The 15,663-nt window shown below is 42.9% G+C and overlaps 1 protein-coding gene across 1 annotated transcript; it reads right to left on the bottom strand.

Annotated features, from left to right (window-relative positions):
- Nucleotides 1-1,938: 1,938 nt before the first annotated feature.
- On the bottom strand, nt 1,939-3,297 carry LOC123059595 (uncharacterized). Its single transcript, XM_044482127.1, has 2 exons — nt 2,957-3,297; nt 1,939-2,873 (listed from the first exon to the last, which is right to left on the bottom strand). The coding sequence occupies exons 1-2, from the start codon at nt 3,210-3,212 to the stop codon at nt 2,152-2,154; spliced, it is 978 nt and encodes a 325-aa protein (XP_044338062.1). The 5' UTR covers nt 3,213-3,297; the 3' UTR covers nt 1,939-2,151.
- Nucleotides 3,298-15,663: the final 12,366 nt, after the last annotated feature.

Genomic DNA, 15,663 nt, shown 5'->3' on the forward strand with positions numbered 1-15,663 from the left:
GGCCATGGACCCGGCCCCCGGCCCATCCGCCGTCGGCGAAACCCTCGCCAGCGAGGCCCTTCCCGCGCTCTTCCTCCATGCCGCCGACCTGCCCGTGGCTTCGCCGTTGGCCACGAGATCGTCGAGGAGTTGGATGAGGGGTACGTGGTGGCCGTCTCAAGAGGCAGGAGCGGCACGGTCGCGTCCAGGAGAAGGGAGGAGTTCGAGGGGCTTGAGGAGGAAGAGGACGCCTATGGTGACGCCGGCACTCCCAGCCACAGCAGCAACAACTATGTCAGCGAGCGGGGCAGCAACTTCTTCTCCAGTGCCGGCGGCATCGAGGAGTCTGACCCCGGCCCGCCCCTCGTTCCCGACGCCGAGGACTGGATGCCTAGCAAGAAGCACGACGACTAGGTCAGCCCTGTTCACTTCTCTTGCCAGCGGCGGTTGGAATGACCGGAATCGACCTAGAATCATGGTGGCGGTGGCTAGGATTGAAGGCGCGGAGCTAAAAGTTTCCTCCCGCCAACCGGTTTTCTCGTTTCCTGGTCACTTTAAAAATTGCCTCCAAAACTGGATATGTAGAGTATGCACGCTATTTTTAGGGAGAGCTGCATAGCTTTTTTTGGGAAGACACCGTTTTGCGGGATCTGGGATGGACTTTTTTTCATCCAAAACTATAACACGGCTGTTATTTTACAGTTTCAATCCTTTTTCTGGATCAGCTAGAGACACGTAATCCATTATTTGGTATGTCGTCACCTGCCCCTCACTTAGGGAGAGCTGCATAACTAAATGCGTTAATCAAATATGCATAAATACTAAATGGTATGTCTTATCCACACTTATCAAACTAATTGAGCGTTCCAAACAACCGAGAGCACTTATCAAATGAAACATAAATGATAAATGGTACGTCCTCCCAGCATTCACCAAAACAATTGAACAAATTTACCAAATGAACATAAATAATAAATGGTATGCCCTCCCCCACGCTTTCCCAAACAATTGAGCATTCCATACTAGATCAGGCGCATACCAAATCGATATCAAAGAAAAAACAAGCTCCATACAACAACATACACATACCAAACTACTCCCTCCACCTACACGCATGGGCATATCTCATGTTTTTGGAAGGCCCTAAATGTTATCCCAATGTAATTATTTTCATTGTCCAAAAAACTTATTGTGGTTACCGTCCTTTCCTTTTGTCAGATTTTTATTAAAGTGTTTATCTTAATATCACATCATGAGGACAGATTATGATTGCACCCTAATGATATTGGTGAAATTTAATCAAATGATCATCAAGTAGAAATGCGTTACAAAACATGGCATGTTCTTACACGATGACGTAAATCTAACCGTACAACGAGTTGTGGCAATGCACGTGCATTGAGCTAGTGTTAGTAATTATAAGGGGGTGTGGATCTCACAACTGCAGCATGTAAACTTTTTTCTCTATTGCAATCACTGCCAAAAGAAATATTCACCCCTTCTTATTTGATCACAAATTGTCCATGTTTTTTTTCCAGAAAGACTACCTTTTGTCCTCCTACGGTGTGAATTGTTCAACGGTACTTTTGCATTTCTTTTTTCACTACGTCTCGGGTCATGCCTCGAGGCTTGTTATATATTGTAAAATATTCAAAGTAGCAAGTATTTCAATTGAAACATAGTCCTCAGTAATCTCATTTATTTCATTTGATAATCAATTGAACAAACTATGCTTATGTTGGTATTAAGATGACATGATCGTGTGTATCATGGTGGTACCAGCCTGTCGCAGATAGGTGTTTATTATTCATGATGGCGCGCATTTGGCTCACTTCAATGCTTGTTGTCGTCGCTAGATAGTCTACAGACCTGGATGTAATTTTTGTTACTTTTGGTGTTCTTTGTACCATCTGATAGTTGATGAATAGGTTGAAAGTTAAAAATAAAACATAACGAGGATTTCAAATGCACCATAGTCTTGGGTGAACTCCTTTATTTCATTTGAAAATCAATTGAACATACCATATGCTTGTGTGTGTATTAAGATGACATGATCGTGTGTATCATGGTGGTAGCAGCCTGTTGTCGCAGATAGGTGTTAATTATTCGTCAGCTAACTCTAGGATGTCGGGTTAAGACACTAGCTTAGAGCTGAGCCGTCGGGCATGGTGCTTAAGTGGCGATGCCAGTGACCATGGAGATTCCTGAAGCGCGGCCAAAACGGGCGACCTTGCAGTCGGTGGAGAAGATATCGGAGGTGACGTAGCTAGCTGTGCCGCCCATAATTGGCATGTTGGCGCTCACGCTGAGCTTGTTCACATAGTCGGCGCGGTAGGTCTGGCCGAGCACGCCTTGGACGTCGTCGGTGAGGCCGTGGAACTTGAACCCGATGTCGAAGTGAGCGAGGCTGTCGTCTTCAGTCACACCGTAGTTGTGGATGCGGGAGTCCTTCTGTGTGATGGGCACCACGTTGGCCAAGATGTCGAAAACTCCCTTGAGCTGGACCCTGATGCCGTTGGCCGCGGCATTCCTTGTGATGGTCAGCCCAGGCACGGTGGTGGACTGCCACTTGGCGTCGATGGCGGTGGGGATTTCAATGGGCATGTCATCGAAGGCCAGCTCGAGGCGGTCGACATTGCTGTCCCACTTGACGGTCTTCTGGGCACCCATGTAGAGGCGATGGTCGGCGAAGCGGATGCCGAGGGCCTGGATCCAGGTGAAGTCGCGGCTCATGGCGGGGTTGCGCTTGCCGATGAAGTGGGCGTTGATGTGGAGATCGGCGTCGGAGACCACACAGAAGCTCTGGTCCTTTTTGCCGTGGAAGTAGAAGTTGTTGCCGTCGGCGCCCGTGAAGCGCGGGTCCCCGCAGGACACGCCGGGGTAGAAGTCGCAGACTTGTAAAGGAGGTTAAATAATTAATATCAGCATCTCAATCAATTAATATCGGCGAAGCCAGTGTGGATATATGCTTGCTTACTGCAGTATGTCTTGCAGCCTGGGCACATGACGACGCACTCGTTGGGGCAGCGCCTGTCGCAGGTGGCGACGCAGGGGCTGTTGCCGTCGGTGGTGTCGTCGCAGGAGAGCACCTGTTCCCTCCTCCCGAACTGCTTCGGGTGGATCACGCGGGAGTTCTTGGGCAGCCCCTTCTTCCCCTGGGCGGCGGCCGGCACGGCGGTGGCGCACAGGAACACCAGCACAGCGACCACACCCATGGTCAGTGCCCTCGCCATCGCGCTACCACGTGCGCAAACAGAGCTAGCCGACTAAAGTGTGTGCGTGCGTGGCTGCTATAGCTAGCTATGCTAGCCCTGTGTGTTGATGAGATTGCTGGATGTGTTGCATTCATGGGGTTTTATAGGGGAGGGGGGTCGATGGTGTTGCGGAGGAGTGGCGGTGAAGCGAGAGTGCGTCGTGCAGTACCGGCTGCGCAGGAGACGGCCGGCCGGCGGGCGTGGTGAGGAAGGAAGCTGCTTATAGGCTCCGGCGCGCCGCTCCACGCCGCCTTGCATGCATGTATGCAGGGAACAAAATGATATCATGTGCTTGAGGCACCGTTTCCATTGTACCCGCCCCCCTGTATGTGGCTGCAGGGCGTCTGTGTTGGGGACGACGGCGACAGATCCTGACCGGCCGGCACGGGTACGTAAAGCGGGCGGCATGCGTGCATGTACAGCACCGTGTGTGGTGTCCATGCACAGCGGGCTTGGGCTAGGTAGTACGTCTTGCTTTGAGTACATGACACGCCACGTCCGAGAACAACACCACCTTTATCCTGGTCTACTTCTTGGCAATTTCTATTGCGGATGCATACAACAGAAGAGCAGAATCTGGATGCAATTCTTAAGGTAGCAGGAACCTGGACAGTTGACCATCGGATCGAGGCCAGCTTGCTAGAGTCTGATTAGGATGATCGGTCAAAAGGTATAGTGTATACACATCATGCACCTTTCCCAAACTCCTAATCCAAGAGTCTTAATCAACTTGGGCCTCGGGCGAAAGGGAAAGCCTATATGTACTAGCTATCTCTAATGCATATACATTAATAGAAAAAAGGACCTAATACGAAGCACATTAGTTCCGGTTTGTAGCTGAACCGGCATTAATGTGACCATTAGTGCTGGTTCCAACGGCTAGGCGGGTGGCGATCATTAGTACCGGTTCGTGACCTTTAGTACCGGTAGTAATGAGATGGTGGCAGGCTTGTGTCAGGCTTGTGTCATGAACCGGTAGTAATGAGATGGTGGCAGGCTTGTGTTAGGCTGGGGCCCCACCAGAACCTTTAGTACCGGTTTGTTATATGAACCGGGACTAGAGATGCACCTGTAGTCCCGGTTCGTATAACCAACCGGTACTAAAGGTCATCCTATATAAACCTCTTCATCGAGCCCGAGCGCTCTGTTCTTCCCCTTTCCCCTCTCCTCTGTTTTCTTCCTCTTCATCTCGAGCTCACACTCCATTTTTGCCAAAATTTGTGAAGATTTGAAGGCACCCCATCCATCCAAGTGATCACGAAGGTTAGCAACTTTGTCCTTTCATCTCTCATTGCTAGATTAGCTCTTGAAATGCTCTATAAGTATAGTGATTTGTGGGTTTTATTTTGGGAGGAATTATATGTGGTAGTATTTGATTTATATGCAATATGAGGTCAAAATAACTCTTAGTTTGCATATGTAGGTGTGGTTTACTTAGTGCCTTCCCGTCTCCGTCGTAACCACTGTCGATCGCCAGCACCGTCCCGTCGCCGGCACCATCTTATGGTGAGCCTCTTGTTCTTATCTTTTTATATAAAAAAAGTCATGTTTGTGTGATTTAGATATATAGTTACTCATATAATTATCTTACTAGTACGTTGTTTGTTATACATAGTGCCATGGTTTTGAGATCCGTCCCTGTCGGCCCTCGTCCGAGTTATGATTCAGATGTGGTACATTCTCTTTTATAACTATCTGTTGCATTTCATGTTTATGACAAATTATGCCCATCAAGTTGACATAGATATTTTTATATAGAAGCTATGTGAATCGGAAATTCCAACCGACCCTATTGTCGAGAGGTTAAATTTAGTTGAAAGAGAAAACAAGTATTTGAAAGAAAAATTGAAAAGAATTGAGGGGGAGAAGATGGAATTGGAGGTGCATGTTGCCGATGTCATCGATGATCACAAAATCAAGATGGAGAAAATGCGCTTGAAGATTAGAAAGATTAGAAAATATGTCATTGATAGTGAGGCTTGGTATCATTATGCTATTGGAACAATTGTCGATCTTGATCGCATTTGTTGTTGCATTTAAATGCTTTAGCTAGAGAGTTATTTGTATGTTTGTTTTATGAGAGTAAGTGTTGTATGAACTTTATGTACGAACTTGTATTAATTTGTTCTATTCGGTGCTATGTAATGAAGATGAGCCGACAATAGATGTACGATGACCGATGCTCTCCCCAGTTCGTTAATGGCGTGCAAACTTTTATGCTTGCGGTTGAGGCGAACAAGCGTGCAGATGGTTTTATGTCTTGTCCATGTGTTGGCTATAAGAATGATCGGAATTACTCTAAGTTAAAAACCATTCACTGGCACCTGTTTAAGTCTGGTTTCATGCCCCACTATAATGTTTGGACCAAGCACGGAGAAAGAGGGGTTATGATGGAAGACAATGAAGAAGAAGAGGACGATGACAGCTATCCTGGCCATGGATTTCCTGAATACAATGATACAACAATGGGGGAAGAAGCTGAGCTAGTAATGCGGGAAGAAGCTGAAGAAGAGGCATCAGATGAGCCCGCTGATGATCTAGGTCGGGCCATTGCCGATGCAAAGAGAAACTGCGCAAGTGAAAATGAGAATAAGAAGTTGCCGCGCATGTTAGAGGATCACAAGAAATTGTTGTACCCGAATTGCGAAGCTGACAAGAAAAAACTGGCACCACACTGGAGTTGCTGCAGTGGAAGGCAGCGAATGGTGTATCTGACAAGGGATTTGAAAAGTTGCTGGTAATGTTAAATAAGATGCTTCCAAAGGACAATGAATTGCCCAAGAGTACGTACGAAGCAAAGAAGACTGTGTGCCCTCTAGGGTTAGAGGTGCAGAAGATACATGCATGCCCTAATGACTGCATCCTCTACCGCGGTGAGTACAAGGATTTGAACGCGTGCCCGGTATGCGGTGCATTGCGCTATAAGATCAGCCGCGATGACCCTGGTGATGTCGAGGGCGAGCGCCCCAGGAAGAAGATTCCTGCCAAGGTGATGTGGTATGCTCCTATAATACCATGGTTGAAACATTTGTTCCTAAACAAAAAGCATGCCAAGGCGATGTGATGGCGCAGAGAAGACCATAAGAAAGACGGGAAGTTGAGAGTACCCGCTGATGGATCGCAATAGAGAAAAATTGAGAGAAAGTACAAGAAGGACTTTGCAGGTGACACAAGGAACGTATGGTAGAGAAAAAGTTCCAGAACCTAAAGTATCATGACTGCCACGTGATTATGACGCAACTGCTTCCAGTTGCATTGAGGGGGCTTCTACCGGAAAACGTTCGATTAGCCATTGTGAAGCTATGTGCATTCCTCAATGCAATCTCTCAGAAGGTAAATGATCCAGAAATCATACCAAGGTTAGAGAATGATTTGGTGCAATGTCTTGTCAGTTTCGAGCTGGTGTTCCCACCATCCTTCTTCAACATCATGACTGATACGTCTCCATCATATCTACTTTTCCAAACACTTTTGCCCTTGTTTTGGACTCTAACTTGCATGATTTGAATGGAACTAACCCGGACTGACACTGTTTTCAGCAGAATTGCCATGGTGTTATTTATGTGCAGAAACAAAAATTCTCAGAATGACCTGAAACTTCACAGAACGTCTATTCGGAAATAATAAAAATCCTTGCAAAAGATGAATACCAGGGGGCCCACCACCTATCCATGAGGGTGGGGGCGCGCCCTAGGGGGTAGGGCGCACCCCCCTACCTCATGGGCCCCCTGGAGCTCCTCCGACCTCAACTCCAACTCTATATATTTGGTTTCGGGGAGAAAAAAATTAGAGAGAAGGATTCATCACACTTTACGATACAGAGCCACCGCCAAGCCCTAAAACCTCTCGGGAGGGCTGATCTGGAGTCTGTTCGGGGCTCCGGAGAGGGGAATCCATCGCCATCATCATCATAAACCATCCTCCATCACCAATTTCATGATGCTCACCGCCGTGCGTGAGTAATTCCATCGTAGGCTTGCTGGACGGTGATGGGTTGGATGAGATTTATCATGTAATCGAGTTAGTTTTGTTAGGGTTTGATCCCTAGTATCCACTATGTTCTGAGATTGATGTTGCTGTGACTTTGCTATGCTTAATGCTTGTCACTAGGGCCCGAGTGCCATGATTTCAGATCGGAACCTATTATGTTTTCATCAATATATGAGAGTTCTTGATCCTATCTTGCAAGTCTATAGTCACCTATTATGTTTTATGATCCGTTAACCCCGACGTGACAATAATCGGGATATTCCCAGTGATGACCATAGTTTGAGGAGTTCATGTATTCACTATGTGTTAATGCTTTGGTCCGGTACTCTATTAGAAGGAGGCCTTAATATCCCTTAGTTTCCGTTAGGACCCCGTTGCCACGGGAGGGTAGGCCAAAAGATGCCATGCAAGTTATTTTCCATAAGCACGTATGACTATATTCGGAATACATGCCTACATTACATTGATGAATTGGAGCTAGTTCCGTGTCACCCTAGGTTATGACAGTTACATGATGAACCGCATCTGACATAATTCTCCATCACTGATCCATTGCCTACGATCTTTCCATATATTGTTGTTCTCTTATTTACTTTCCCGTTGCTATTGTTACAATCACTACAAAATACCAAAAACATTACTTTTGCTACCATTACCTTTTGCTACCGTTACCACTACTATCATATTACTTTGCTACTAAACACTTTGTTGTAGATATTAAGTTTCCAGGTGTGGTTGAATTGACAACTCAGCTGCTAATACTTGAGAATATTCTTTGGCTCCCCTTGTGTCGAATCAATAAATTTGGGTTGAATACTCTACCCTCGAAAACTGTTGCGATCCCCTATACTTGTGGGTTATCAAGACTATTTTCTGGCGCCGTTGCCGGGGAGCATAGCTCTATTCTTTGAGTCACTTGGGATTTATATCTTCTTATCATTATGAAGAACTTGAGAGATCCAAAAACTAAGATTTATCCCTCAACTACAAGGGGAGGTAAGAAACTGCCATCTAGCTCTGCACTTGATTTATCTTCTGTTTTAAGTAAGCTTGCGAGACCTAAACCTGCTTCTGCTATTGATTCTGATATGTCACATGTTATGGATGATGCCACTTCTGCTATGCATGATACTTATGATGAAACTGCTTCTATGTTTGACACTACTATGCCACTTGGTGAATTTCTTGATGAACAACTTGCTAGGGTTAGAGAGAAAGAAATTATTGAATATGATAATATTGATGAAAGTGATGATGAAGACTTACCCGTTATTCCTAAGGGTTATGTTTTTGATAAAGAAGCTTCTTTAGCTATTTTCGCTTGCAAAGATAGTGATGAACTTAAGAGGTTATTAGCTAAATGGAATAAGCAATCTCTAAACGCTAGGATGAAACCTGACCCTGCTTTTGCTACTTCACCTATCTGTGTTACTGGTAAGGATTATGAATTCTCGGTTGATCCTGATATAATTACTTTGGTTGAATCTGATCCTTTTCATGGCTATGAATCTGAAACTGTTGTGGCACATCTTGCTAAATTAAATGATATAGCCACCCTGTTCACTAATGATGAGAGAAATCGCTACTTTTATATCCTTAAAATATTACGGTTCTCATTAAAGGGTGATGCTAAGATATGGTTTAATTCTCTTGATCCTGGTTGTGTGCGTAGTCCCCGGGATATGATTTATTACTTCTCTGCTAAATATTTCCCTGCTCATAAGAAACAAGCTGCTTTGAGGGATATATATAATTTTATGCAAATTGAAGAAGAGAGTCTCCCACAAGCTTGGGGGAGGCTTCTCCAATTACTTAATGCTTTGCCTGATCATCCTCTTAAGAAAAATGAAATACTTAATATCTTGTATAATGGACTAACCGATGCTTCCAGAGATTACCTGGATAGTTGTGCTGTTCTGTTTTCAGGGAAAGAACATCAGATGAAGCTGAAATTCTATTGAATAATATGTTGACAAATGAAAATAATTGGACACTTCCTAAGCCAATTCCTGAGCCTATTCCTAAACCAACTCCGAAGAAGAGAGGTGTTCTATTTCTCAGTCCTGAAGATATGCAAGAGGCAAAGAAATCCATGAAAGAAAAAGGTATTAAAGCTGAAGATGTTAAGAATTTACCTCCTATTGAAGAAATGCACGGTCTTAATTTACCGCCCGTTGAAGAAACATATGATCTTAATCCATTACCTATTGAAGAAATTCATGGTCTTGATAACCCGACACATGTAGCAAAGGTAAATTCTCTCTATAGATATAAGAAAGCTGATATCCCATTTACCGAGTTTGCTAGTCCATGCTTAGCTGAGTTTGATAAATTTATGGTTAAGCAAGAAGATTCTAATGCTTACTTTGGTAGACAATTGAAATACAATTCAAATATGCTTGAACACTTGGGTGATTATATGGCTAATGTTAAAGGTGAACTTAAACTTGTTAGTAAACATGCTTCTATGGTTAGCACTCAAGTAGAACAAGTACTTAAAGCTCAACATGATTTGCTCAATGAATTGAATAGTAAGAATAATGATTATGCTGTTAGAGTGGCTACTAGAACTGGTAGAATGACTCAGGAACCTTTGTATCCTGAAGGCCACCCTAAGAGAATCGAGCAAGATTCTCAAAGAAATAATATAGATGCACCTAGTCCTTCTAAAAGGAAGAAAAAGAAAAATGATAGGACTTTGCATGCTTCTAGTGAACTTGTTATTGATACACCTGAGAATCCAAATGATATTTCTATTTCTGATGCTAAAACACAATCTGGTAATGAGCCTGAAACTAGTGATAATGTTAATAATAATATTCATGATGATACTCAACCTAGTAATGATAATGATGTAGAAATTGAACCTGCTGTTGATCTTGATAACCCACAATCAAAGAATCAACGTTATGATAAGAAAGACTTTGTTGCTAGGAAACACGGAAAGGAAAGAGAGCCTTGGGTTCAGAAACCCATGCCTTTTCCTCCCAAACCATCTAAGAAAAAGGATGATGAGGATTTTGAGCGCTTTGCTGAAATGATTAGACCTATCTTTTTGCGCATGTGATTAACTGATATGCTCAAAATGAATCCTTATGCTAAGTATATGAAAGATATTGTTAAAAATAAAAGAAAGATACCGGAAGCTGAAATTTCCACCATGCTTGCCAATTATACTTTTAAAGGCGGAATACCTAAGAAACTAGGACATCCAGGAGTACCAACTATACCATGCTCCATTAAAAAAAACTATGTTAAAACTGCTTTATGTGATCTTGGAGCCGGTGTTAGTGTTATGCCTCTCTCTTTATATCATAGACTCGATTTGAATAAGTTGATACCTACTGAAATATCTTTGCAAATGGCTGATAAATCAACTGCTATACCCGTCGGTATTTGTGAGGATGTGCCTGTTGTGGTTGCAAACGTTACTATTTTAACAGACTTTGTTATTCTTGATATTCCCGAGGACGATAGTATGTATATTATTCTTTGAAGACCCTTTTTGAATACTGCATGGGCTGTTATTGATTGCACCAAAGGCAATGTCACTTTTCATGTTAATGGTAATGAGCATACGGTACACTTTCCGAGGAAACAACCTCAAGTCCACAGTATAAATTCTATTGGAAAAATTCCATCGATTATTTTTGGAAGTTTTGAATTTCCTCTTCCTACTGTTAAGAAGAAATATGATATTCTTATTATTGGGGATGTGCATATCCCCGTTGAGGTAACATAGTGTTATTCGAAATTTCTCCGGTTCCATGTTATTCGGAATGAGTTCGTTAACAAGACTTGATCAACCTTGTTAGTGGATTCCTTTTGATGAGCATGAGATGGATGAAACTAGAAGGCACAACCTTCTTTACCCTACTTTTACTTTCTGTTATTTATTTTAAATAAAATAAAAATAGTATTTTCTGTCTGTTATCTGAATTATCCGTGCAATATAAAAATACCCCGAAAATAAAAGTTCTCCAAATGCCCTAAAATTTAAATATGATTTTTTCTAGAATATTTGAGAATATTTGGCACTGAGAACACAGCAGGAGGAGCTGGCACCTGGCCACGAGGGTCTGGGGCACGCCCCCTACCTCGTGGGCCCACGGTGGCCCTCCTCCACTTATTCCTGCACCCACACACTCCTTCTTCCTCCCACAAACACGAATATCCAGCTCAAACCCGAGTCCAAGCTCATTTTGCTGCCATTGTCGATCTCCTTGCTCAAAGCACCTCTCACAAAACTTCTTGGGGAGATTGTTCCTTGGTATGTGACTCCTCCATTGGTCCAATTAGTTTTTGTTCTAGTGCTTTATTCATTGCAAATTTGTGCTGCCTAGGTGACCATGTTCTTGAGCTTGCATGTCAAATTTATATGGTTCCAAGTAGTTTTGATGCATGATATAGGCTCTAGGCACTTGTATGAGTAGTTGCTACCAATATTATTGAGTTTGGATTGCTTTTATTTTGAAGTTACTAAAAATTTCAGAATTTTTTAGTGAATAATGAAGAGATTTTTGAGGGGCCCATCGAGCCGAAGCTCGAAGGAAAAGCAAAATGAAGAAGCAATGAAGCCCAAATATAATTTGCCTCGCACCACGGAGGTTAGGCTGTGTGAATGGCCCTCCGATGATTTCTTGAGAGCAACTGGGATTTATGAGGATTTTTATGAATTGGCTAAAAATGCAGGCCTCACCGACTTCCTCCGCGACCAACGCGAACAGTATCTCTTACTCACCAACACTTTTGTGCAAAGCTTCTACTATTATCCTTGGGAATCACCTCCTTCAGTAGAGTTTCATTTATATGATGTGGTTAAGAAGATGTCACTTTATGATTTTTGTCAGGTTTGTTTGATCCCTTTCGAGGGTAAAATAGAGGAACCACATCGTGACGATGTGGATGGGTTTATTGATACCATCACTATAGGGGAAACGAGGAAGGTTTCCGATGCACGAATCACTAGCATACATTTTCCTGTTTTACGCTACTTTGCGATATTTGCTAGTCGTTGCTTAATTGGTCGCGGAAACTGTGGAAACCTTAGTGTTCCTAATATTATTATTTTGTTCCACGGTTTATTCTGTGATAACTCTGTGAGTATGGGCAGTATTATTGCTAAACGGTTAAGTCTGAACCGTACAAAGGGTCCCATTTTTGGTGGTATCTATGCTTCACGCCTTGCTGCATATTATAACATACCTATTAGGTACTATGAAAAATAAGAAAAATTGCTTCCTACTGTTTATTTAGATTATAAGAGTATGGTAGCGCATGATCTCATTATAAAGAATAGGGAAGGGGAGCTTAAATACAAATTATTCTTTGATAAACGTCATCCGGAGACTATTACCTTGCCTGCTCCTTCCTTATTTGATTTATCTGCAGGCCAGTACCTCATCTCGCCGGAGGACATTCATGCCTACTGGAACCCTGCACCAGCCACAGAGCCAGAGTCGGAACCACAAGTTGATCCTCCATGATAGTCCAATTACCAGTGGGATCCGGAGATGATTGCCAACCAGTGGCAATCAGATTCTTCTTCATCGCAGTACGACCCCAACTATTACTATGGATATCCGCCAGGCCAGCCGTGGCCATAGACCAACTTAGGCCAAAAGCCTAAGCTTGGGGGAGTACATATTTCTCACCGACATTACATTCATGTTCACACACTCATTGCTAGATGTCGGTGCTCATATTTTTTCATTGTATCATCCGTGCTAGTTTATTTTCCTTTTTATGCTTTCTTCTTGTGTGCTTAATAAACCTTAAGAAAAACCAAAAAAATTAGTTGTAGTTTTTAATTAGTTTACTTCCCATGCTTGTAGTAGCAATTAAAAAGAAAACCCAAAAAGATTTCCTGTTCTTCTTTTGCTTGTTGGGAGCTTTCCCGTGTAAATAGTTTTATTTCTTTTCTTTTCTTTGGGGGTCGATAGGAGAAGACCATGATTAAATTGTTGAAGTGGCTCTTATATGCATTATTGTTGATCTGACAAAAGATCCCATATTGCCTTGTCTTCTCCTGTTTATGGAATGCTTGCAGATTCTAGCTTAGTCCAATGCACGTGCACTATTATTATTATTCACATCATTTGGTTGTGCAAGTGAAAGGCAATTATGACGATATATGATGGACTGACTGAGATGAGAAAAGCTGGTATGAACTCGACCTCTTTTGTTTTTGTAAATATGATTAGTTCATCGCTCCTGATTCAGCCTATTATGAATAAACATGTTTGCAATGACAACTAGAGATCATAGTTTCTTGTGCCATGCTTGATTAGCTAGGAGCTTATAATTGTTTACCTTGCGTGCCAACATGCTATTAAAATGGTTATGATGTGGTATCATAGGGTGGTATCCTCCTCTGAATGATTTAAGTGACTTGACTTGGCTCATGTGCATGCATGTAGTTGAAACAAAATCAATATAGCCTTCACGATATTTATGTTCATGGTGGATTATATCCTACTCATGCTTGCATTTGGTGTTGATTAATTTTAATGCATGTTTGTGACTGTTGTCACTCTCTAGCTGGTCGCTTCCCAGTCTTTTGCTAGCCTTAACCTGTACTAAGCGGGAATACCGCTTGTGCATCCAACTCCATAAACCCAAAGTTGTTCCATATGAGTCCACCATACCTACCTATATACGGTATCTACCTGCCGTTCCAAGTAAATCTGTATGTGCCAAACTCTAAACCTTCAAATAAATATCCTGTTTTGTATGCTCGAATAGCTCATGTATCAACTAGGGATGTCTGTATCTTCCATGTTAGGCGGGTTATTCTCAAGAGGAGTGGACTTCGCTCCTCACTCACGAGAAAGTGGCTGGTCACCGGGATGCCCAGTCCCATGCTTTATGCAAACTAAACCAAAGTAATTGCAAACAAAACTCCCCCTAGGACTCTTGTTAGTTGGAGGCACTCGTTGTTTCGAGCAAGCCATGGATTGATGCTTGTTGGTGGAGGGGGAGTATAAACTTTACCATTCTGTTTGGGAACCGCCTATAATGTGTGTAGCATGGAAGATATCGCCATCTCTTGGTTGTTATGTTGACAATGAAAGTATACCGCTCAAAATATTATTCATCTATATTTTAAAACCGAGTGCTGGCACCTCTACAAATCCCTGCTTCCCTCTGCGAAGGGCCTATCTATTTACTTTTATGTTGAGTCATCATTCTCTTATTAAAAAGCACCAGTTGGAGAGCACCGCTGTCATTTGCATTAATTACTGTTAGTTTACATTGAGTATGACTTGACTGGATCTCTTTTACCATGAATTACAATGTCTAGTTAGTCCTTGATCTTTAAAGGTGCTCTGCATTTATGTTTTGCGGTCTCATAAAGGGCTAGCGAGATAACATCTTGTTATATCATATTATGATTGTTTTGAGAAAGTGTTGTCATCCGAGATTTATTATTATTGCTCGCTAGCTGATTATGCCATTGATATGAGTAAACATGAGACCTATGCGTTATTGTGAATATGGTTAGTTCATAATCTTTGCTGAAAACTTGAATGTTGGCTTTACATATTTACAACAACAAGAGCAAACAAAGCTTGTAAAATTTTTTCTTTATCACTTTCAGTTTATCAACTGAATTGCTTGAAGACAAGCAAAGGTTTAAGCTTGGGGGAGTTGATACGTGTCGGTGTCAAAACCGGCGGATCTCGGGTAGGGGGTCCCGAACTGTGCGTCTAGGCAGATGGTAACAGGAGGCAGGGGACACAATGTTTTACCCAGGTTCGAGCCCTCTTGATGGAGGTAAAACCCTATGTCCTGCTTGATTAATATTGATGATATGGGTAGTACAAGAGTAGATCTACCACGAGATCAAGGAGGCTAAACCCTAGAAGCTAGCCTATGGTATGATTGTTGTTCGTCCTACGGACTAAAACCCTCCAGTTTATATAGACACCGGAGAGGGCTAGGGTTACACAGAGTCGGTTACAATGGTAGGAGATCTACATATCCGTATCGCCAAGCTTGCCTTCCACGCCAAGGAAAGTCCCTTCCGGACACGGGACGAATTCTTCAATCTTGTATCTTCATAGTCCAGGAGTCCGGCCGAAGGTATAGTCCGGCTATCCGAACACCCCCTAATCCAGGACTCCCTCAGTAGTCCCGGCGTGCAGATTGTCTTCGGCATTGCAAGGCGGGTTCCTCCTCCAAGTACTTCATAGAAGATTTTGAACACAAAGATAGTGTCCGGCTCTGCAAAATAAGTTTTCACATATTTCCATAGAGAGAATAATATTTACACAAATCTAATCTGCTGATGTATTCCGTAGCATGGCATCACACCACCGCCAAGTCTTTATTCGAATCATTTTACTGTCCCACCTCAGCGCGTTTAGCGAGGCGGTTTCCTTGGCACGTCTTGTCAAAGCAGAGATCGTGTCCCCTCATTCTGGGATTCTCATCAATA

Source organism: Triticum aestivum, chromosome 3A, assembly GCF_018294505.1.
Source record: "Triticum aestivum cultivar Chinese Spring chromosome 3A, IWGSC CS RefSeq v2.1, whole genome shotgun sequence".
Lineage (NCBI taxonomy): Eukaryota > Viridiplantae > Streptophyta > Magnoliopsida > Poales > Poaceae > Triticum > Triticum aestivum.